This window comes from Chaetomium fimeti (genome assembly GCF_033439085.1).
Source record: "Chaetomium fimeti strain CBS 168.71 chromosome Unknown B0H64scaffold_11, whole genome shotgun sequence".
Classification (NCBI taxonomy): domain Eukaryota; kingdom Fungi; phylum Ascomycota; class Sordariomycetes; order Sordariales; family Chaetomiaceae; genus Chaetomium; species Chaetomium fimeti.
The window spans coordinates 684,375-702,944 of NW_026944339.1; the positions used below are offsets into that span (position 1 = coordinate 684,375).

The window sequence follows — 18,570 nt, forward strand, 5'->3', positions numbered from 1 at the left end:
AGTTGTGTGACATATGATAACAATTTCGGTAATTCTCGGCTGGTTCCGCTCAACCCAATTGCTGGTTCAAATCCCTAACCTGGAAAAAGGTACGCCTGAAAAACAGCAATTCCTCAAAATGGCGGGAAAGCCCCTGAACAGTCCGCTCGACGATGTCCTCGCCTCCCTCCTCGACCGCCGCCGGGAGAGAAACCAGCTGAGAAGCCTGACTATCGTTCCAAAGGGCACCGTCGATTTCTCTTCCAATGACTACCTCTCACTCTCCTCGCAGCCGACCGTACAGCGAGCCTTTTTAGCTCGCCTCCATGCGGCAGTATCATCCACCCCGGCTGACCACAACACCCGCCCGTCATCGCTGTTGGGATCAGGTGGTTCGCGGCTGTTGGATGGCAACTCTCCATTTGCCGAGTCTCTTGAATCCATGCTCGCCGGCTTCCACGGCGCCCGGGCCGGCCTTCTCTTCAACTCGGCCATGGACGCAAACGTGGGTCTTTTTTCGTGCGTCCCACAGCCCGGCGACGTGATTGTTCATGACAGCCTGATCCACGCAAGTGTTCACGATGGAATGCGCATGAGTAGAGCCAGCAGACGAATTCCGTTCGCCCATAGCCGGGTTTGGGAGGAGAGCCCGGTCGGGGAAACAGCCTCGACTGCAAACGTATCTTCCGCGGGTAGATGTCTCGAGGGAGTCCTGAGGGGTCTGACACAGGGACCCGAGGGTGACCAATTTCGATCTGGAGAGAGAAACGTCTTCATCGCCGTTGAGGGTGTCTACAGCATGGATGGTGATGTGGCCCCCTTGGCTGACATTGTTGACTGTGTCGAGCGTTACCTTGACCAGGGTAACGGTTACATCATGGTCGATGAAGCACACTCAGCCGGTATCTTTGGTGGCTGCGGCCGGGGCTTGGTGTGCGAGTTGGGTCTCGAGAAACGGGTGTGGGCAAGGGTCCTTGGTTTTGGAAAGGCCATTGGTTGTGCCGGAGGTAAACTATGCTCTCGTTTTCTCCCTGTCAGAGGCACGGCGGCTACCCGAGGAAAAGTAATGTTGACACATGATTTGGGAGGATTAAAGGCATGGTACTTTGCTCGCCCACAACACGCTCCTATCTCATCAACTACGCGCGTACTCTGATCTACACAACTGCCATGGCATTCCCCTCCCTCGCGAGCATCGAGGCCACATACAACTTTCTTGCCGCAGGCCAAGCGAAGCCACTACTTGCCCATCTAGATGTTCTCATACAAGGGGCACACAGGCTCCTCCTACAAGCTTGCAGCCGACATCGTCCTCCGCCTGACCTATTACGAGTCCGTTTGGGAAAGCCACAGTCACCTGTTATTCCTGTCCTTACTTCCCAGCCCCGGAACTTAGCTAAACACTGCCAGCAAATGCGGTTCATGGTGCGTCCCATTGTCGCACCAACTGTACCCAAGGGAGAGGAAAGGATCAGAATATGTCTTCACGCGAGAAATTCCATGGCCGAGGTGGAAGGGCTGATTGGGGCGATAGAACAGTGGCTTGTGGAAACTATGAAGAGAGGGACTGATCGAGAAGGGACAGAGACGGGGCCAGACACAGGCGGAGTGCCACCAGAAGAACGGGTAACTGGGAAAGCAAAAATATAGAGGGCGGTTACCGCGACTAAAATATTAAGCTTCCTTGCCTGGTGCTTTGTGTTTGTTTAGGAACCTCTCGAGCGTTCCCGATGGTATTCTAGCCGACTGGCTCCCGCACCCGGGGAATGAAACGAATTATGGATTGACAACACTGAAGTAAGCTTTAATGCAGTAAGGAATCCTCGGGCCATCTTCCCCGAGAGGAGTAGCCGTTTCGACCCATTGCTACCATCACTACCGGCCAGCCCGGAGTACCTGCCGTATTGTATGGGGATGGTGAGAGTGAGTCAGGAGGACTCAACGAATGACATTCGTTTCGTAAACTGTCAAGATCTAGCTTAAGGGTAGATATAGACTGTCCGCAAGTAAGGGACGTAGAGCGTAACCTTCCAAGCCCTTCAACTTGCTCTGCCGCCTAGCCTCCTTGCTTGCGCGTAGGTTCCCCCGTTTAAAACACTCGGCGAGACATTGAACTGATTCCAGTGCCACCAGAGCCTGAAGAAGAATATCTCAGTCTCAAACAGATAGCGACCATTGGAACAAGATCCGGTATTGGTCCGGTTTGCAAGAATCGACTGACTGGGGACCCAACCCAAACTACAGCCCATGATGCCAGGTACCGCTTCCACCCATCTAGCCATGGCACGACCCGGAACCATCATTTCGCGCAGCCGCCTAGCAGCTGCAGAACTTGGTGTCGCCGACACCTTCAATGCAGCAGCCGATGCTGCCGCACTCAGCGCTAAGGGTCCAGCGGCGCTGAGAGTTGCAGACCTGGATGACGTAGGTGTCGCCGCGGTCGTAGCAGCAGTACTGGCCCGGATTGCAGGGCAGCGCCTCGTCGCACGGGCTCGGGCCCTCTTGCCGCTTCGTGAGCAGTCGGTCGGGCACTGCGCCGGCCGAGGCCAGGGTGGCGGCCGTGAGGGCGAGGAGAGTGGTGAATTGCATTGTTGTTTGTTGTGGGGGGGTTGGATCGAAGGTGGCACTGGTGATTGTGTGTTGCGAGACTCGGTGTGTGAATCTCCGAGGTCAGTGAAGGCGTGGATGTTGCGATTGGATCCTTGGATGAGAACATGCGTGGGTGTCTCTACATATTTATACCTTTTTGTCATTCCCTTGGGCCGGTTGCCCTACACCGACATGTCTTCGTCTTGGTTTTCTTGTGAGTACCAACTAGGGGATTTGCACAAGGCTCGAAGAAATATCCAATCAATTGCTTCACCACACCCGTGGGATGTGATGTGAGGTTAATAATCCGGTTTCTGGTGCTATGTAAGAAATCCTTTCCACCCAATCCTTTTGGAAATCGGTTTCCATCAGCTGTAGAGTCATTGTGCTGACGTTGGCAGTCCGACCCAAAACCGGAAGGGATATGCTGTTATGCAACCAGTCGTTGTCTGTTGTGACGCGCATGCATCAATTACTCCAACCAGGTTTAATCAACCAAGCCCTTGGTACTTCCTTTTACCCCTAAGGTTTCACGCGCATAATTCAGCAAAGTCAGAAGGATTCGGAGACCGATAAATAATTGGACGGCCGTAGCTCCCCGAGAGCAACATAATCCAGGGGGAGCGTCCTCCAATGCAACGGCTCGTATGTACCACCGCGCACGGATGAACATACTCGGTGCGGGGGCTGTGGAATATTGTTACTGGGAGTGGTAAAGAGCTGGTCGATCTTTCCTTCGCTAGAAACTTGCATCCCGAAAAAGGCTGGGTGGAAGGCAAGTGATGACCCTGGCTTCTGACTTTGTGAAACTCACCAACTATGGATGAACAGTGTGGACTTGCCTGTGTCGTCCGCCATTTCCAGGAGTTTTCATCCGGGTATGATGTGATGATGAACTAGTCAGGTATAATGTACAACATGAAGAAAACCATCAGAATTACAGCTGAAGTTGCTTAGTAGATCCGTCAACAAGAACCCGGAAAAGTCCCCGTCGTCTTGCGGACCGGGGATATTGGTGGTAGGAGAAATATCCCCCGGGTGGTCATGGGTTACAATAGCCTCAGTATTCGGATCAGGAAGTCCCCATGATGAAGCCACCCCGCAATCGTTACTGAGGTGAAGAAGGGTGTCACCGAAGGCACCGTTGCCCGTGAAAAGGGGTGTGCATTGGAAACAGTTACCAACATCTCGGCAGCAAGGGGTTCCCAGGAAACTAGCACCATAACTAGCATCGTCTATAATCGGAAGAGTCTCGTTCGGCGGTAGGTCGATGAGAGAAAAGTCAAATGCTTTGCGGCTCCCAGGTTAGCAGCCCGCGCGTGGTAAAATATGCGAAGGTAACGGGTTCTGACAGGCTCACATGGTAACGCTGTTTTCTCATCTTCCTTCATACTTGGAGGTAACCCCTCATCGCGAACACATGGCTTGTCACTCTCTTGTCTCGGCAATCCCTTGAAGTGGGACTTGTTCTTCCGTACTCTTATCGCGTACGCGCTCGGAGTGCATCCCATGACCCCCTTGAACACGCCGTGGAAATACCTCGGCGACAGACCAACGCTGCCCGCCAAACTTTCGAGAGGGACTGCTCCTCCGGCAGCATCCATCATCTCGCACGCCTTTCGGACGGCCTTCTTATGTCGTGCTCGATGTTCGAAGTCGGTCTGCGAAGGCTTGCAGCGCTTGCAAGCCCGAAACCCAGCAGATTCGGCCTCGGTTGTCGAGTCGAAGAAAACGACGTTCGCCTTGCGCGCTAGGCGAGAGGGGCATGTCGGACGGCAATAGATGTGGGTGGTCTTGACGCCGTACAAAAATGCAAGAGCTGCAAGAGGGTTGCGCATCTCAAGAGCTCGCCATCGAGAATGTGAAGTTTGGAACATGTTGACGACCGGTTTGTGTGTGCAAGTCAGTCCCAGCAAAGAACGACCACAGTCATCACGATCGGAGAAGAGGAGGAGGAGGAGCCCCTGGAGCAAAAACACCACGAATGGAGATCGCGCCCTTGTTCTGGAATTGACCAATCACCACCGAAAGTGCTGTCAAAGTGACCAATAAGATGAGAGAGAGCGAGTCACTGCTGAGCCGCTTGCCCGAGAATCAACCCGGCGCCGACGAGCATGTTGCCAAAGTGGCCAATGACAACAGCCCCTTGTCTCCTTCGACCCCTGGCATGACCGCGACAGAAAAGGTCATTTCAGCCTGGGACGACAAGGACGGGCGTGGTTGGTCATTTGCTGAGAAATACACTTTTCTTTCCTCGAGGGTCGGGCTCTCAGCGGTGTCAAGTTCAAAGCAAGAGTCATATCAGTCCAAGTGTAAACAAGCGGGACTCGAAGCCGTGATGTTGCTGGAAAATGTATATAAGTCTGCTCAGACAGCCGGTCGTGATTGATGTATTCTGGCACACCATCTTGCACAACCAAACACCTGAACTAGACAACCGCAATAATGCCTACGATTAACAACCCCGTTCTCCTGCCTGGCTCAAGGGTCCTCGTCACTGGCGTTAGTGGCTTCATTGGCAGCCACATTGCTGATCAGCTGCTTTCCGAGGGGTATCTTGTCACTGGAACGACTCGAGATATCTCTAAACTATCCTGGCTCCAAACTCTCTTCGACGGCAAATACGGAGAGGGAAAGTTTGGCATTGTCCAAGTCCATGATATCGCTAATTCTGGAGCTATTGACCACCTCTTTCATGGCACGTTCATCCCACACCCCAGCCTAGGGGTTCGACCACTAATCGATATTCGCAGGCATATCTGGCATCGTGCACGCTGCCTCTGACATGACGATGGACCCGGATCCCAACAAGGTCATCACCCCAATGGTGGCGGGAACCCTCAGCCTGCTGAATGCAGCGGCGAAACAGTCCTCCGTTAAACGCTTCGTTCTCACATCGTCCTGCGCAGCGGCCGCCACCGCGAAGCCAGGGGTTGCCCAAGCCATCGACACAAACACGTGGAACGACGAAGTGAGCCGCGAAGCATGGGCCCCCCCGCCTTATGGCCCGGAGCGCAGCTTTGCGGTGTACGCGGCGAGCAAAATGGAGATGGAGAGAGAGGCGTGGAAGTGGCATGCTGAGCACAAACCTCAATTTGTATTGAATACAGGTGAGACAAGTGTAGGATTTGGGGGTAGCGTCCTAGTGATAACGACTCCGTTGTTAGTTCTTCCGAGCATGAACTTTGGCAAGAGTCTCGATCCCGTCAATCAAGGTCACCCCTCAACATCGTTTATGGTCCAGGCGGTGTTCCAAGGAAATGTCGACGTTGTTGCAAATGGTCCTCAGTGTAAGCATCCCTTACCTAGGCGACAAATGATGTGTGTCTGACCAATGCTCCAGACTTCTTCGTCGATGTCCAGGACAATGCTCGTCTCCATATCGCGGCTCTCATCCACCCCGGCGTTCAGGGGGAGCGTATTTTTGCCTATGCCCAGCCTTACACCTGGCGCGGTATCCAGGATGCCATTCGGGGGTTGTACCCCAGCAAGTCTTTTGCCGGTGATATTGAGCATGCCAAGCTCGACGCCAGCCACATCGTCGCCGCCCCACGGGCCGAGGAACTACTGAAGGAGATGGGCCAGGAAGGGTGGAGCAGCCTGGAGGAGACTGTGAGGATGAACGTCGAGGATCTTGCTTGAGAAGTTGGGAGCTTGCAGGTTGTGCTTTTTTGAAATGTCACAACTTCAGAGTTCACGTCAGCTGCCTGATGCTTGGAAGTGCTTCCGACTGTTACGGTCGTGGTTAATTGTCTTTGTTCCACCATTAAGGTATCGCAATAGATTTGGTTGTTGATCCATTATCTTGACTTCGCCCGTCCAGGGGCCGGAAACGGCAGGAAGCCCGACGACAAAGAAGCCATTCGTGCCGGAACGGTATTGCAAACAAGGAACTCAGATGTTTAAGGATCTATCTTGCCACGAAGGGAGGCAGTATCAATTGTGCCTCGTCGTAGTTTTGGTTGTTCTCCAAGTGTCTACGTCCGCGGGCTATCGCGAACCACCCACTCGGAGGGATCATTGATACGCGATAAGGTCCTGTACGATCTCCAGCAATCCAACATGGAGATTGACGATTCCGGCGTGACACCGGCCATTTTCCGCCAACTGCACATCAAACTCCCAACCCCTACGTTTAGGGAGCCGGCGCCAGAAGACTGGGGTGACACCAAACCGAGCGACGACTGGCTGGACGAGCACTCTGGGGGCTTCCTCCTCATGCAGAATCTGAAACCAAGCTATCCGATGGGCAAGTCGATGCTTGTTCAAAGCATCGGCACGGGCAAGCTCTTCGTAAACAAGCGGTTCAAACGGGAGGAGCCGACTTTCAAGGAAGACGACCACGAATTCAAACACCCGGAATTTGACATCTAGTACGCGGCGCCATCACCCCCCGAGCTGCGCTTCTCCACGTTGTACGACCCTCACGTGGAGGCCCAGCTCCCGGACGAGCCATACTTCCCCAAGTTGCACGCGTATGGGTTGCCTCAGGGACGGAAAGAGCCGTACAATAAGATCCGACTGTCAGACGTTTATTCGCTGTACTTCCAACACTACAACGGCGGGACTTTGAGCAACCTGATGGAGATGTACAGCGACCGGCGGATCGGTGGGCCTGTCCCGGAGTCATTCATCTGGCACGTCACGGAGCAGCTGTCACGGGCCATCCTGTATCTTCACTGCGGATACACGCGTGAGGACCTACTCGAGCTCTATTATCCGGACAACACAAAAGGCAAGGGCAAAGGAACCCGCAACCTGAACTGGCGGTCGATTATCCACCGGGCTATCACGGCAGACAACGTGCTCCTGAACTTTCCCGATGGCGACGACCCTGTCGACCGCTGCTTTCCGGACATCATCCTTGAGGGCTTCGATAAGGCCGGATTCATCGATGATAACCGTGAGAATTGGGCCCAGAACACCATCACCAACCGCGGCGAGGAGGTTGAGATCGGCCCTTCCAGCTTTGAGGATATGCACCTGTTCGGGGAGCTCCTGCGTCGGCTGGTGACGGTCTCCGACTTCGGGAAGAACAAGTGGGCGAGCCGCCTGGACTACGACGTTAATGTGGAGGGGAAGCTGTCGCCATATCTCTCGAACAATCTAAAGCTGGGCGCCGGCCAGGAGCCCGCTTACTCGGACGACCTCATCAAGCTGTTGATGAAGTGGGAACTCCCAGCACTCCAGAAGGGCGACGGCGCCCGCTATCCAGACATTGGAGTGCATACAAAGATTAAGAGCGTGTTCTTCCTCAGGGATGAGGTCCTTCCAATTGCGATGAGGAAGGTCGCCGAGTATGTCGACAAGTGGAACGAGGACCCGGTGTTCGACAACCCGGTGCCCGAGAGAGACGATATCGGGGACGTGTCCTGGGTCAAGCCTGACCCAAGCTTTGAAACGATACCATATGCCACGACCAGGCACAGGGAGGACAAGATTCTGGAACAGTATGAAAAGGAGTTGAAGTGGTTGTTTGGTCCTTATGTCCCGGTGTGGTACCGGTACGACGCCGTCGGAATCACGAACATTCACGCCGCGGCTAAGGAGTTTTACACCGTCGCTGAAAGGCTTGACGCCGCTGAGGCGGAAAGTGAAGCCACCGACAGGGACGAGGGAGATGACGACGATACTGAGGAGGAAGACGAAGACGGTACCGAGACGGAAGATCAAGACGACGGTGAAGACCAGGACGGGGACGACGGGGACGACGAGGATGGTGACCAGAAGCAGGACAAGGCCGCTAAGGCTTCCACCTCCCAAGCGTCCACCGAATCCGATGCCGCGCAGGAGGCAAACCTAGCCGCAACCAGCAAGCCAACCAAAGGCAAAGCCTACGCCAGAAATCCGCCGACCAGCAAACCCAAAGCCCAACCCAAACCCAAAACAAAAGCCTCCCCCAGAACCAAAGTCACCAAACACAACTCCCCCGGCAAACTCCCCAGCAAACCCATCTCCCGACCGCCCATCTCCCCCCACACCACAGCCACCCACACAGCCACACAAACCTCCCCCTTATACCTCTCCCGCCGCCGCACCCTCCAACAACGCATCGCAGAAGCAGTCGCAGCCCTCGAGGCAGCCGAGGCAGAACTGCGTCGCGCGGTCGGGCGGCAGCGAGCGCAGGAGCGGGCGCGGTATAGAAAGCGGCGGCGGAATCCGGGGCGGAATCCGGGGCGGGGTGAGGAGGTGGAGGATGAGGATTGGTATGAGGAGGATGGGATGGAGGGGTTGGATGTGGGGATGATATTGAGGGGGCTGAGGTGGATTGTGGATGGGGGCGGGTTGGTTGGGCAGGGGGAGGGGGGTGGTGGTGGTGGTGGTGGTGGTGCTGGAGGGGGGGTAGGTCGGGGTGCGGGTGGGGGTGAGGTTGTAGGTCGGGGGTTGGCTGAAGGTGACAGTGAGGTGGAGATCAAGAGTGAGCCTCAGGGCAGCGAAGAGGGCGGCTATGGGGGCGACGGTGCGGATGATGGCGGGTTGAGGCGTACGACACGGAAGCGGAAACGGCCGGTTAGGTTCTAGGTTGGGGCGGAGTGGCCAGCTTGGGTTCGCGGCTACCAAAGGGTAGATTGAGGTACGATTCGGGGAACCTGGTGGAAGGTCTTATGTTGCTAGATTTTGTTATCTGACTGCATTTGTACCCCGTCAATTTGTTTATGGGTTTGTAAGACGCGGGCGGTCGCCTCTGAGGTGTGTTGCCTTGTGTTGGATTATCAAAACAGTCTTTCGCCGCTTGTACCTTCTTTCCATGTCTAGCATGACGGTCCTTTTGCACTGTCTGCCCAGGTACTAATCCTTGATCTTGAGCACCGTTTTGCCAAAGTTCTTACCCTCAAACAGGCTCACAAGCCCCTCAGCGGCCTTGTCAATCCCCTCCACGACATGTAGCTTCGCCTTAACACTCCCATCGGCCAACCACTGCTGCATCTTCTCTTGGTGCTCCTGGGCGTACTTGCTCCCAAAGCCCGGGTCGCCGACGATGAACCCGCGCATGGTCAAACGCTTGCTGACAACCTGGTACATGCTCTTCACACCATAACGTTTCTCCGCGGGCGTGTTGTAATCCGAAATCTGTTATCCATTCATTAGTCCCTTCTTCTGCACCCCGGCCGCAAACTCAGCTAGGAAACTCACCATGCCACTGGCGACAATCCGCCCGAAGTCCTTCATCGCATTCAGCGCCGCCTCCAACTGCTCCCCGCCAACGTTCTCGTAGTAGATATCCAGCCCCTCGGGCGCCAACCTCTTCAGGGCATCTGCAGTCTTCTCCTTCTTGTAGTTAAATCCCCCGTCGAATCCCAGCTCCTTAGTGATGAACTCCAGCTTGGCATCGCTCCCCACGCTGCCAATGACCTTCAGCCCCTCTCGTTTGGCAATTTGACCGACAACCTGGCCAACCGCGCCCGCCGCGCTGCTGACGAAGATGGTATCCCCCTTCTTGGGCTTGCCGATCTCATGCAGCGAGCTCCACGCAGTCAGGCCGGGCATCCCCAGGGGGCCGATGAACAAACCGAGTTCCTTCAGGCCATGGGGGTTCTGGAGCTTGGAGCTGATGGTGCCGAGCTGGTCCTTGCCGAGCGTGGCGTACTCGCCCGTGGGCAGGAAGCCGAGGACAAGGTCGCCGGGCTGGTAGGCGTCGGTGTCGGACTGGAGCACGCGTCCGATCCCGGAGTTGGCGATGGGCTTGCCGAGCTCGAAGGCCTGGCTGTACGACTTGATGTTGGCCGGCCGCATGCGCCCCCGCTGGTACGGGTCGAACGACGAGTATAACACCTCGAGGGTCAGGCCGCCCGGCGGAGGTGCCGCGGCGGGGTCGAAGCCGAGATCCTCAAGCACGAGGTGCTCGCCTGGCACGGGCAGGTGGGTGGGGATTGCTTTGAAGATGAGGGTTTTGTTTTGCATTGTGGCGGTTGATGGTTCTTTCTTTGCTAATTCGTAGCTGATGGGGTGTTTGAGATGATTTTTAGGAGGGGGCGTTCGCTGCAGTCGTCAATTAATACTTCCTCATCTACGTGAGGGGTTAGCCTTACATGCCTTCTGTAAGCCTTGCAAAACAATTTGTCAAAATCTTCTTTGTAAGCCTTACAGGAAATATAGTTAGTAAGCCCCCTACAGATTCCCGCTGCGGTACCGAGGCATGTTTAAGGGTACTTGGGTTCGCTTCCAAAGTTTTCTCCGGTCCATAGATGCGTATGGAATTCTCAGGCGGGTCAATTTTTTTGTGGAGTAGCCCGAGGAGATATCAAGTAATCATTCTAGAGAACGATGACGTTAGTGGGCTCCGCAGATGCAAGATGGTGATGCAGGAAAGCCACCGATTGCGCAATCGATGTGAGTGTTGTGGAGGCCATGAAAAAATCTACCGAACTGCGTCAATGCCCCTCGGTCGAAAATCGCCGCTTCGGGCCGGCAGTTGATGCCCCACCATGCCGAATACAACATCGTCATGGAACCGTGGTTATGCAATGGAGGGTCCATGGTCTTGGCCTCCGTCAAATGGTTGATTGATAAGCAGGAGAGGAAAAGAGAAACCGGCCGGAAACCCTTTTTCTCGTGTTCAAAGGAGACGGGTTGAGTTTGTGGGTACCTAGGTACACAGTTGGTCCGGATTTCCTGGTCAGGGGTTCCCGCGTGCAGCACTGGAATGCTACAATCTGGCCCATTTGCTTGTAGATCCTAAATAGCAACTGCTAGCCTGAACAAAAAAAAAAAAACAGCAAGCGGGAATACGAGAGTCCGTAGCTTCCCGAATACTGCACCTGGGAGATCTGGTGGGGCATGGAAAGGCACTCAAGGGCGCTACGGATCTGGAAAGAGGTGATCCCGTCCCTTGGTTGCAGGTAATATCTAATATTGCTCTGGCCGGTCCAGCAACGATGTACATACCCGGACAACCGTGAAAACGAATCCTTTTTGTAATTCGGGAGGGGCTCGGCGCTGGGGAGTATTACCATACCGGCAGATTGCATTGTGCACTATACATCATCCTCGTCTTTAAGCACGCCTATGGTGGCAGGAGCAAGGAGCTCGAACAAGCCTGAGAGTACAAGATAACCACAAGACCGAGCGGCCCAGCGACTCTCCTCCCTAGCACCTTGTCGAGAATCCCATCAAGATCGAGCCGCTGACCCCTGGTGGTGTTTACCTCGGTGCTCGCCGGTAGCGTTGCCAAGGTAGGAAACAAGACGTCGTCAAACCTCAAATAGAAACAGGCCAGGGCGAGTAGTCCTGACGTCGAAACAAACTCGTTGGGGATTGGTGGGCTCCTTGAAGGCCTCGGGAGGGAAGAGCCACATACCAATGGCCGTACAAGGTAGCTTCTCCATCGCCTCCAACATTTCGGTCTCAGACTCGTAGCCATACTTGGGCGGGGTCGAACCGTAGATACCCGCGAAGAACTGCCGCTCCTGGAGCCAACTCTCGGCCTCGCGATCCAGGAACTGTACTAGCTCGCCTCGGGACCATACTTCCTCTTGTTGCTCCTGAGTGTCGGCCGTGTCGGGCCAAAACTGGGTAGGGCAGATATAAAAGCGGGACTTATTACCGTCCTTCCCTCCAGTGGCTCGCTGTGCAATTCCGAATGCGTGTTCTAGTTGACACCAACCACGCCAACTATCGCGGGGATCAACGCCGAGTGGGACCTGGCGGAGGTCAATCTCGATGCCTGGTCGCGGGTCGGCTGGAAGCCAGTGGAAACTGCCTATCGGGTTGCCTCGCCGACAGAGAGGGAATGTTTGAGCGAAGTGGAAGTTCCACCCGGGTGCTGGGAACTCGCCGAGGCCCCTTTTACTATTCCGAAAATGGATAACCTGGAGTAGAGAATGGAGTTTATTGCGGAGGATCTCGGTGAACGACGCTGCCGCAACTGGATGGAGGCTTGCTGGAGTTAGGTGTACCTCTCCCGTGAACCGGTCGACCAAGAAGGAGAAATAATCTCGGTCAAGTGCGAGGTGGGCGACCCTAAGTAGGTATTAGAGGTCAACCTTAGGTCTAGAAACAGATACTAGAGGATACTCGGTAAAATGGAGAAAAGATAAATGCATACCCTTGGTCTTTGTAGTCATAGGCTCTTGCATCATGCAGGAGGTCGACGAGTAGATTTGCAAATTTAGGCTCGGGACGTGGGTTCATCGAATTCCAGCCGGGAGGGGTTTTGGGACGCCGAGGTCGGACAAATACAACATCGTACTTTGGGTTCAGGTAAAGTACCTGCTCCCTATACTGCCATTTTGGGAAAGGTAGATGGATTTGATAGAAGCTGAGCGCCGCCCCCCTTGCTTCGCGGTTGACTTGAAGAATTAAGGGTGTCGTTTTAGACTCGTGGCCCCGAAGCGCAAGTGTATAGCCCCCCCCGCTAATGACCCGACCAAGATGATTGGGGTCGATGTAACAGCGAGACTCGAGGCTATTCGCCACGCCATCGTCGGTACGACTAGAGATATCGACCTCAATCATACGGTACCGCTGGAGGGAGAGCAGCCAGACATGCAGGCGTAGTTCGACAGGAAGGCGGCGAAAGGGGAAGAATGCAGTACCAAGAGCCGGGGACAGCGCCTCCCAACGACTTGAATAAACGTCGTTAAAGAGTAAAGGGCCCGGGGTCGTCGTATTGTTTTCCATCAATGAGCTCGACGCGGGTTTCGGAACTGGAAGAAGGTGAATGAAAGAGAATTGCGTACATTTTCCCGCGAGATCATGGCTGAGGTAGCATGCGGAGCCGTCTCGGCTATGTTGGGCTTCAAGGTCCCTAGCGAATGGAACGAGCTATGCACAACGCAAGGTCACCTTGACGCGCCAGTTACAGGCTGTGTGCAATCCAACATTGAAGAACAGCAAGTCTTGCAAGGCGAGAAACACAGATCCCGAGAATGGCACAAGTGACTAACACAAGAGCTTGGAGATGATGGGGGAGCGTTATACTCTTCACTAGTTGATCAAATTCGCCGCTGGTGTCTGTGTATATAGGTACCTACGAATCAGACCTCCCCCATGATCTCCTGATCTGGTACATAGTGCGCACCGCCGCCACACCTCCAGCCCCCTCCAACGGAGTACCATGAGTAGCCGTTGATGCACTGATTCATGGTCTGCAATTTCTTCCGAACCCTTTTCTCCTTTTGCATCATTCTCTGAAGCGCCGTCAACTGGTCACGGAGTGCGTCACATCGGCCATCAAGACCGTCGCAGTTGTTCCCCCCATCTGCGCCAGCATTGCCGGCGAGCATCGTCTCGGCGGCATCGAAATCTCGCTGTAGTTGTCGTTGCCGCCCGGAGAGGCCTTTTTGCTTCCGCTTCGCTTCCTCGAGCTCGGTCCAGACAGCATCAGAAACACCGTTGTCTCGGGCCGTGGGCGTGTGCTCGTCGTCATTGTCTGAGTCCGGAGCGCCGCCACTATGACGACGGCCGAGGTCGGTTCGAGTTTGGGTCCTAACGTGGCTACTGGTAGCGGTACCGCTATCCACCGCAGTGTCAATATCGATAGGGGTTTCGACAGGTTGTGTGCTTGCAAGCTGTGGCGGGGTGATGAAGGATGGAATAAAGTCGGACCCAATTGGTGGCAAGATTGGGAGACTGGCGTTGGCGCCGGGATGCAGACTTAGAGACCGCTCTCGTCTTTGGATCACCAGTTCAAATACGGACTGCCGAACCTGCGCCGCTGTAACCGTGCGCACAGCTTGCCTTTCGGGGCCCGAAGCCTCGAGAAACTTGCCGAGAATCTGCTTCGCCAACTGTTTGACGTCACGCGCGTTGCCCCATCCCGGAATGACCCCTAACGCCTTGAAGAGCCGTGCAGTGATAGCGTAGCTTGGGTCTTGCGGTCGGAGAAGAAAGTCATTCTCGGTGACGACGTCGCTTTTTCCGAGTTCTCGAAGGAGCAGGCTGATGCACTCTTCAGGCGTCAAGTTCTGAAACTCAATCTCTTCGGGAAACAGACCCGACAGTTGGGGATAGCTGGTCATGAGGACCTTCAGGTCATCGGTGCGTCCTGCAAGAATAACTACCATTCTACCCGTGTTCGCGGGCCGGGAAAGAAACTGAACGATCTCGTCCACGGCCTGCGCGGCGAACTCGCCAAATATGAGGCGATATGCCTCGTCGATTACAAGGACCTTGCCGAGTGCGTTCTCGAGCACCTTGCGGGTCTTGGGGCATGTTTGACCAACATATTGACCAATAAGATCGGTGGCGGAGCATTCGATGAGATCCGGCGTGGCCAGGAATCCCATATCATAAAAGATCTTCCCCATATGCTGAGCAGTTGTGGTCTTGCCAGTGCCTGTGAATGACGTTAGCGGTGTTACAGTAGTTAAATACCGTAGTATCAAAAGGAACTATTTGTGACTTGCCTGTAAATCCTTTGAAGACGAAGTTGGTTGGCACTTGCTCCCTAGGCCGAAAGCCCTGCCTTCTCGCAGCAATGCATATCGTTTGGTATCTCGCCAGCTTGTCGATGATCCGGTCGTGCACTAGCCCCTTGAGTTCTTGCCGACTATTTATACCAGTGCCAACCGTGCCTCTGGCGAAGTCCCTATCGAAATCTTCAGGTTCAACCATCCCATTGCATGCCTGTTCGTCAAACGGTCTGCTGGCCTGCCTCTGCTCGAAGTTCATCTTGGCAACCTGGAGAATGCTATCGACCTCTCCAGCATTGGAGAAGTTGGGGCGCATCAAGGCTCGCTCCAGAACATCTCGGGCAGCTTCGAAAGCTCTTGGCGCGGCCTCCATGTCCTCCTCCAGCATCTTTTTCTCCAAAATGCTCGTGAGCTGTGAGAGATCAAAGTTCTCGAATCGAAAAGGTCGGTTGATGGGAAATCGACGAGAGAGGCCGGGGTTGACATTTTGGAACATGTTGCTGATTTTATCCTCGTACCCCACGAGGATAATGCAACGATCCTCTCCTGGTGAGCCTTGAACCATGGAAACCAGGGTGTCGATCACACCAGTCTTGAACTTGTCTTGCTCTTTGCTCCCATCGCCTGCATCGAGCATGTAGGCTTCGTCGATGACCAACACTTTGCCCACTGTGGCTTCAAGGATCTTTTTGGTCTTGGCTTCCGACTTGCCGAGACACTCGCCAATGAAGTCCGCAGGGGTCTTGAGAATCACTATTCGGAGCATGTTAGCTTACTTTCTTGTCTCCACGAAAATAGCAGTCTCACAATCTCCTCGGCTCAGGAGGCCAAGATCGGCGAGGATTCTCCCATACAGCCGAGCTACTGTAGTCTTTCCGGTTCCCGGTGCGCCAACGAAGACCTGGTTCAACGATAACTGCAAGGGCTTCAGCTCCTTCAGCTCGCGACGGTAGTTGAGCTGGGTCATCCGGAGCATGCTCTGCACACACCTTTTGACCGACTCGAGTCCAATGAGCTTTTGCAGGTCAGCCCAAGCCTGGCTCTTTCCAACGGCACACTCTGGTTCGGGGCCGATAAGGTCCTCCTTCGTGAGAAAGAGAGGGTCCGGACTCTGGCCCGACAGCCTCTCCTGTTCAATGCGGCTGGTTTGGCGACTTGATATTCTGGCCAGCAGGTTCTCGACGGCGCGAGCATTCCCAAAACCTCGGTTCTTCCGCGCCTGAGAGAGGCGACGAAGAACCACGCGCATGTACAAACCGTCGAGGCCGCCCTCGACCTTCATCTTGCCGTTGTATTCCTTTTTGATGTTGTCGTGGAGAATCTTCCATAGCTCGGCGTCGGTGAAGTCGGAAAACTCCATGGAGTACGGGATGCGGCTGGACAGACCAGGGTTGTGCTCGTAGAAGGATTCCATCTCGTCTTTGTATCCAACGAAGACGACGGCTAACTTCCCAATCTCGTTCTCCATGGTTGTGAGAATGACGTCCAATGCTTGTCGCCCCATGCCGTCGGTGTACGGCGCGGTCAGCTGGTAGGCTTCGTCGACGAACAGGACACCGCCGTCGCGCTCCAGCATTCGCTTGAACATTCTCTTGACGCCGAAGGAACCTTTGGTGCAAAGCTTGATCCCCGATTTCTCCTTGACTTCGGGACAGCCGACGACACCGACCGAATGCAGGAACTTCGCATATAAGCGAGCGATGGTCGTCTTGCCTGTTCGTAGCGGCTCAGTTAGCAACCAGAGGAGCCAATTTCCAGGGCAGCTTTGGACCATAGAGATCGTACGAACCTGTTCCAGGATTTCCCTGAAATACAATGTTGAATCTTTCTTTCTCGATGTCCCGTCCTTGCTCTTCGCAGATGTTAACCTTGGACTTGATCGCCAAGAATTGGCGCTTGACCTCTTCAAGGCCGACGTAGCCCATCAGCTCGTCGATGACGCTATTCTCCTCGTGGTTTTTCCGCTTCCTGAGTTCCCACTCTGCAGCAGCGCTCGACGCTACGATCCCAAAAGGGTTCTTTATCGGTGGGGGTGTAGAAGTCGCATTGTTACTAGGAGAGGGAGGGAGGGGAATTAGAGCCGGCGAGATTGAGGTTGCGTTAGAGTCCGGGGCGACATGGTTCGAAAGCAAAATATCCAAACTAGAAGTGCGCGAGACTGGAAGTGGTTCAAGAATAACAGGGACGGCGTTGGAGGCCGGGTTCGGAGAGGCAGTGTGCCCACCAGGAGGCGAGCCCCCTTGGGAGGGTTCGTCGTTCGTCCCGGGAGCCCTACCGCCGGGCGTCTTGACCATGTCCTCCTCTTGACGAGCCATCATGAGCCTCTTCTTGTTTTGCTGCTCCAGTAACAGCAATTGCATCTGATAATCCTGCAAGGCGTAATTACTACTACCCGCCGCGGCCTGTCCGGTAGGCGCGCCAGGTCCCATATTGCCGGCCATCTCACCCGGGCTGGGAGTATGGGGAGGACTGCTCGGTGCTGTAGACTGGATGCCGGAGCTGGACGGTGTCGTGGGCCTCGAAGTAAACGGAGAAGTCTGAGCAGAAACTTCCCGATCTGCCGGCGGATGAAGGAATAGAAAGTCATTTTGGGACACGGGCCGCGCCGAAGGTGGCGGCGCATCGCCCAGGCCCAATGATGGTTGCGGTAGTTCGGTCCCTGCCATTCTAGCCAACTGAGGGCGCTTCTCCTAAGCGGGCAGGGGGCGAGAAAGAGAGCCTAGAGAAGGGACTTCGGGATCCGAATCAAGTGGTGAATTGCAATCGTCGAGCCCCTGGTTGAGACAAGGCCTAAGACTTTCGTTGATGTCTGACAATGATATTGAAACGGCGGATGGTGTTGCCCCGAGGAACGATGGAACGATGCGGAGATATTCGACGTTTAACACCTCCCTGACTGGAGATATAGGGGCCACAAAGATCTGCCCTTCTTGGCTTGCCACCACCGCCCGGCCAACTTACTCTCAGCCTCCAAACCTGACTTGCGTAACCTGGAACGGAGGGCCACCAGAGTCCGGCATCGGTGGCAATTGTGAGTCGTGATATTGATGGCATGGTGAGTCGAAAGCCTATAGAATCACTCAGATAATGTTACCACCTCCAGCCTTCCTGTGCTGAGTGGCAGTGCTGTACCGCTGTGTGACACGAAGCGGTTCAATTAGCGTTCCACGTCACTCACACTGCCCGCTACCGTGAGTTTGGGTCCCTTTGGCTTGACTGGTCAGTTAGGCATTTTTTGCATGACCCCAGAGCTACATTTCCATGACTGGTTACGGAGCTGTCAGCTAGTTGGGCTCCAGCACAGCCAGGCATCTGGGAGGGGGCGGTGAAAAGTGACGGGCGAATTACAGCTGCAGGCGTCTTGGTGCGATTAAAATTTCAATGTTCCCCAAAATGAAGGAACCCCTGAGAGCGTAAACACATCATCCTGAGACTCATGTTGCTAGAGGCCTCCTGATCAGGCATCAATGCATCCGAGTCAGTACTATCACAGCTGAACAACGGTGATAACGATGGTGACGAGGACGGGTACGGCCTGGCCGAATACACATTCTATTCGTTGTCGGAGGTGCGATCCAAGGCACTTTCAGGACGCTGGCGTCGGGCCATCGGCTGCCTCTCCAGCGGCGGGAATGGCCCCATCTATCGA

General features: G+C 54.8%; 7 protein-coding genes across 7 annotated transcripts; 3 read left to right on the plus strand and 4 right to left on the minus strand.

Annotated features, from left to right (window-relative positions):
- The first annotated feature begins 89 nt into the window (after nucleotides 1-89).
- Nucleotides 90-1,643, plus strand: B0H64DRAFT_411218 (pyridoxal phosphate-dependent transferase). The gene is made up of 2 exons (XM_062804851.1): nucleotides 90-986; nucleotides 1,076-1,643. The coding sequence occupies exons 1-2, from the start codon at nucleotides 119-121 to the stop codon at nucleotides 1,627-1,629; spliced, it is 1,422 nt and encodes a 473-aa protein (XP_062654567.1). The 5' UTR covers nucleotides 90-118; the 3' UTR covers nucleotides 1,630-1,643.
- A 1,882-nt stretch (nucleotides 1,644-3,525) lies between these two features.
- Nucleotides 3,526-4,524, minus strand: B0H64DRAFT_51215 (metal binding domain of Ada-domain-containing protein). Its single transcript, XM_062808365.1, has 3 exons — nucleotides 3,921-4,524; nucleotides 3,754-3,857; nucleotides 3,526-3,679 (listed from the first exon to the last, which is right to left on the minus strand). The coding sequence occupies exons 1-2, from the start codon at nucleotides 4,443-4,445 to the stop codon at nucleotides 3,804-3,806; spliced, it is 579 nt and encodes a 192-aa protein (XP_062654568.1). The 5' UTR covers nucleotides 4,446-4,524; the 3' UTR covers nucleotides 3,526-3,679; nucleotides 3,754-3,803.
- A 489-nt stretch (nucleotides 4,525-5,013) lies between these two features.
- Nucleotides 5,014-6,210, plus strand: B0H64DRAFT_451721 (uncharacterized protein; the record flags this gene model as incomplete). Its single annotated transcript, XM_062807177.1, has 4 exons — nucleotides 5,014-5,266; nucleotides 5,322-5,678; nucleotides 5,736-5,830; nucleotides 5,878-6,210. The coding sequence occupies 4 exons, from the start codon at nucleotides 5,014-5,016 to the stop codon at nucleotides 6,208-6,210; spliced, it is 1,038 nt and encodes a 345-aa protein (XP_062654569.1).
- Nucleotides 6,211-6,630: 420 nt separating this feature from the next.
- B0H64DRAFT_436421 (uncharacterized protein) lies at nucleotides 6,631-8,582 on the plus strand (the record flags this gene model as incomplete). The annotated part of the gene is made up of 3 exons (XM_062806195.1): nucleotides 6,631-6,861; nucleotides 6,943-8,127; nucleotides 8,168-8,582. The coding sequence occupies 3 exons, from the start codon at nucleotides 6,631-6,633 to the stop codon at nucleotides 8,369-8,371; spliced, it is 1,620 nt and encodes a 539-aa protein (XP_062654570.1). The 3' UTR covers nucleotides 8,372-8,582.
- Nucleotides 8,583-8,927: 345 nt separating this feature from the next.
- On the minus strand, nucleotides 8,928-10,789 carry B0H64DRAFT_411225 (uncharacterized protein). The gene is made up of 3 exons (XM_062804852.1): nucleotides 10,655-10,789; nucleotides 9,703-10,576; nucleotides 8,928-9,639 (listed from the first exon to the last, which is right to left on the minus strand). The coding sequence occupies exons 2-3, from the start codon at nucleotides 10,468-10,470 to the stop codon at nucleotides 9,358-9,360; spliced, it is 1,050 nt and encodes a 349-aa protein (XP_062654571.1). The 5' UTR covers nucleotides 10,471-10,576; nucleotides 10,655-10,789; the 3' UTR covers nucleotides 8,928-9,357.
- A 716-nt stretch (nucleotides 10,790-11,505) lies between these two features.
- B0H64DRAFT_349857 (uncharacterized protein) lies at nucleotides 11,506-13,441 on the minus strand. The gene is made up of 2 exons (XM_062801415.1): nucleotides 12,614-13,441; nucleotides 11,506-12,528 (listed from the first exon to the last, which is right to left on the minus strand). The coding sequence occupies exons 1-2, from the start codon at nucleotides 13,186-13,188 to the stop codon at nucleotides 11,760-11,762; spliced, it is 1,344 nt and encodes a 447-aa protein (XP_062654572.1). The 5' UTR covers nucleotides 13,189-13,441; the 3' UTR covers nucleotides 11,506-11,759.
- B0H64DRAFT_411233 (ATPase, AAA family protein) lies at nucleotides 13,423-17,001 on the minus strand. Its single transcript, XM_062804853.1, has 4 exons — nucleotides 16,711-17,001; nucleotides 15,729-16,634; nucleotides 14,916-15,674; nucleotides 13,423-14,845 (listed from the first exon to the last, which is right to left on the minus strand). Exons 1-4 carry the CDS (start codon nucleotides 16,844-16,846, stop codon nucleotides 13,545-13,547), a joined length of 3,102 nt encoding a protein of 1,033 aa, XP_062654573.1. The 5' UTR covers nucleotides 16,847-17,001; the 3' UTR covers nucleotides 13,423-13,544.
- Nucleotides 17,002-18,570: the final 1,569 nt, after the last annotated feature.

What these genes read in the sequence shown, in the direction of transcription:
- B0H64DRAFT_411218 (XM_062804851.1), top strand. Translation starts at nt 119, where the DNA reads ATGGCGGGAAAGCCCCTGAACAGTCCGCTCGACGATGTCCTCGCCTCC. An exon ending in GGCCATTGGTTGTGCCGGAG is followed by an intron (nt 987 to 1,075) that starts GTAAACTATGCT and finishes GGAGGATTAAAG; the next exon opens with GCATGGTACTTTGCTCGCCC.
- B0H64DRAFT_51215 (XM_062808365.1), bottom strand. Translation starts at nt 4,445, where the DNA reads ATGTTCCAAACTTCACATTCTCGATGGCGAGCTCTTGAGATGCGCAAC. An exon ending in CAGCGTTACCATGTGAGCCT is followed by an intron (nt 3,858 to 3,920) that starts GTCAGAACCCGT and finishes GGAGCCGCAAAG; the next exon opens with CATTTGACTTTTCTCTCATC.
- B0H64DRAFT_411225 (XM_062804852.1), bottom strand. Translation starts at nt 10,470, where the DNA reads ATGCAAAACAAAACCCTCATCTTCAAAGCAATCCCCACCCACCTGCCC. An exon ending in GGATTGTCGCCAGTGGCATG is followed by an intron (nt 9,640 to 9,702) that starts GTGAGTTTCCTA and finishes AATGGATAACAG; the next exon opens with ATTTCGGATTACAACACGCC.
- B0H64DRAFT_349857 (XM_062801415.1), bottom strand. Translation starts at nt 13,188, where the DNA reads ATGGAAAACAATACGACGACCCCGGGCCCTTTACTCTTTAACGACGTT. An exon ending in TATGACTACAAAGACCAAGG is followed by an intron (nt 12,529 to 12,613) that starts GTATGCATTTAT and finishes ATACCTACTTAG; the next exon opens with GGTCGCCCACCTCGCACTTG.
- B0H64DRAFT_411233 (XM_062804853.1), bottom strand. Translation starts at nt 16,846, where the DNA reads ATGGGCTACGTCGGCCTTGAAGAGGTCAAGCGCCAATTCTTGGCGATC. An exon ending in CCTCCTGAGCCGAGGAGATT is followed by an intron (nt 15,675 to 15,728) that starts GTGAGACTGCTA and finishes TGCTCCGAATAG; the next exon opens with TGATTCTCAAGACCCCTGCG. An exon ending in CGTCTTCAAAGGATTTACAG is followed by an intron (nt 14,846 to 14,915) that starts GCAAGTCACAAA and finishes CGTCATTCACAG; the next exon opens with GCACTGGCAAGACCACAACT.